The 846-nt window shown below is 33.0% G+C and overlaps 1 protein-coding gene across 1 annotated transcript in view; it reads left to right on the forward strand.

The window, feature by feature from the left end:
* Positions 1-624, forward strand: part of LOC119592293 (DNA repair protein rad13-like) — a 4,516-nt gene extending 3,892 nt beyond the window's left edge. The window contains 2 exon segments of the mRNA XM_037941121.1: positions 1-120; positions 122-624. The exon segment at positions 1-120 is cut by the window's left edge and continues 331 nt beyond it. Of these exon segments, the coding sequence (XP_037797049.1) occupies positions 1-120; positions 122-253 (252 nt within the window). The 3' untranslated portion in view covers positions 254-624.
* Positions 625-846: the final 222 nt, after the last annotated feature.

Here is an 846-nt window from a genome sequence, read left to right on the forward strand (position 1 = left end):
AGGATCCAGCTAGCACCAGACAGTCTAAACAGAAACCAAATCAACCCTGTCCTTAGCAGTCATCTTAAAAGCATAATTTCTGATGATAGAGAACGCACATTATGCAAGGCAGGGAAAAGTAAGTGAAATTCCCAGTTGCTTAACTGTACTTTGGCGATTGCGAAGTCACGGCATTGAGGTGAGAGTTACGACCGTTGAGGCGCTAGAAAGTATTTTGATAGTTTACGATGTTAAGAGAATTGAAAATGTTTAGTTGTCTGAATTCGTTCGCATAATGAGCACGGAATTGGCAAATTGACTAAGTTCAGAAGTACACACTTGCAACATAAGTTAAAGTCTACTTTTCGTTATTTTTTATAATTAAAGTTTAAAAGTGGAAATATTTTTACTGTGATTTTGGTGGGAAGCTTAGCTTCTGTTCTCTCTCACATCAGTTGGTCTACCTTCTGTTATTTTTTCAGTGAATAAGATTATTTTGTAATTATTTCCATAATAAGATATAAAGATAATAAGATTTATGTATATCAATGAGTCTATGTAATGCTATATTCTGTTATTCTTATAAACCAATGGTTATGGCATATGTTATATCACTGTACTTCAATTTCAAACAGATCTGCCTGTACAGAAAAAATAAATATTGTCTGTATTCTAAGAAATTTTGTTTCGAGGAGTAATATCCAAATAGTAATCAAATTAAAATGCCAAGAATTGTTCACCTGGAATCTGAACCTATTATCAAACATAACCTAACATAACAAAGGAGTATCGGTCTACTGCATAAACGTTATAAATAGAATAACAAAAAGAAACACCTTGGACTTGCTGAAAAATACCAATCTCCCT

This window comes from Penaeus monodon, chromosome 30 (assembly GCF_015228065.2).
Source record: "Penaeus monodon isolate SGIC_2016 chromosome 30, NSTDA_Pmon_1, whole genome shotgun sequence".
Lineage (NCBI taxonomy): Eukaryota > Metazoa > Arthropoda > Malacostraca > Decapoda > Penaeidae > Penaeus > Penaeus monodon.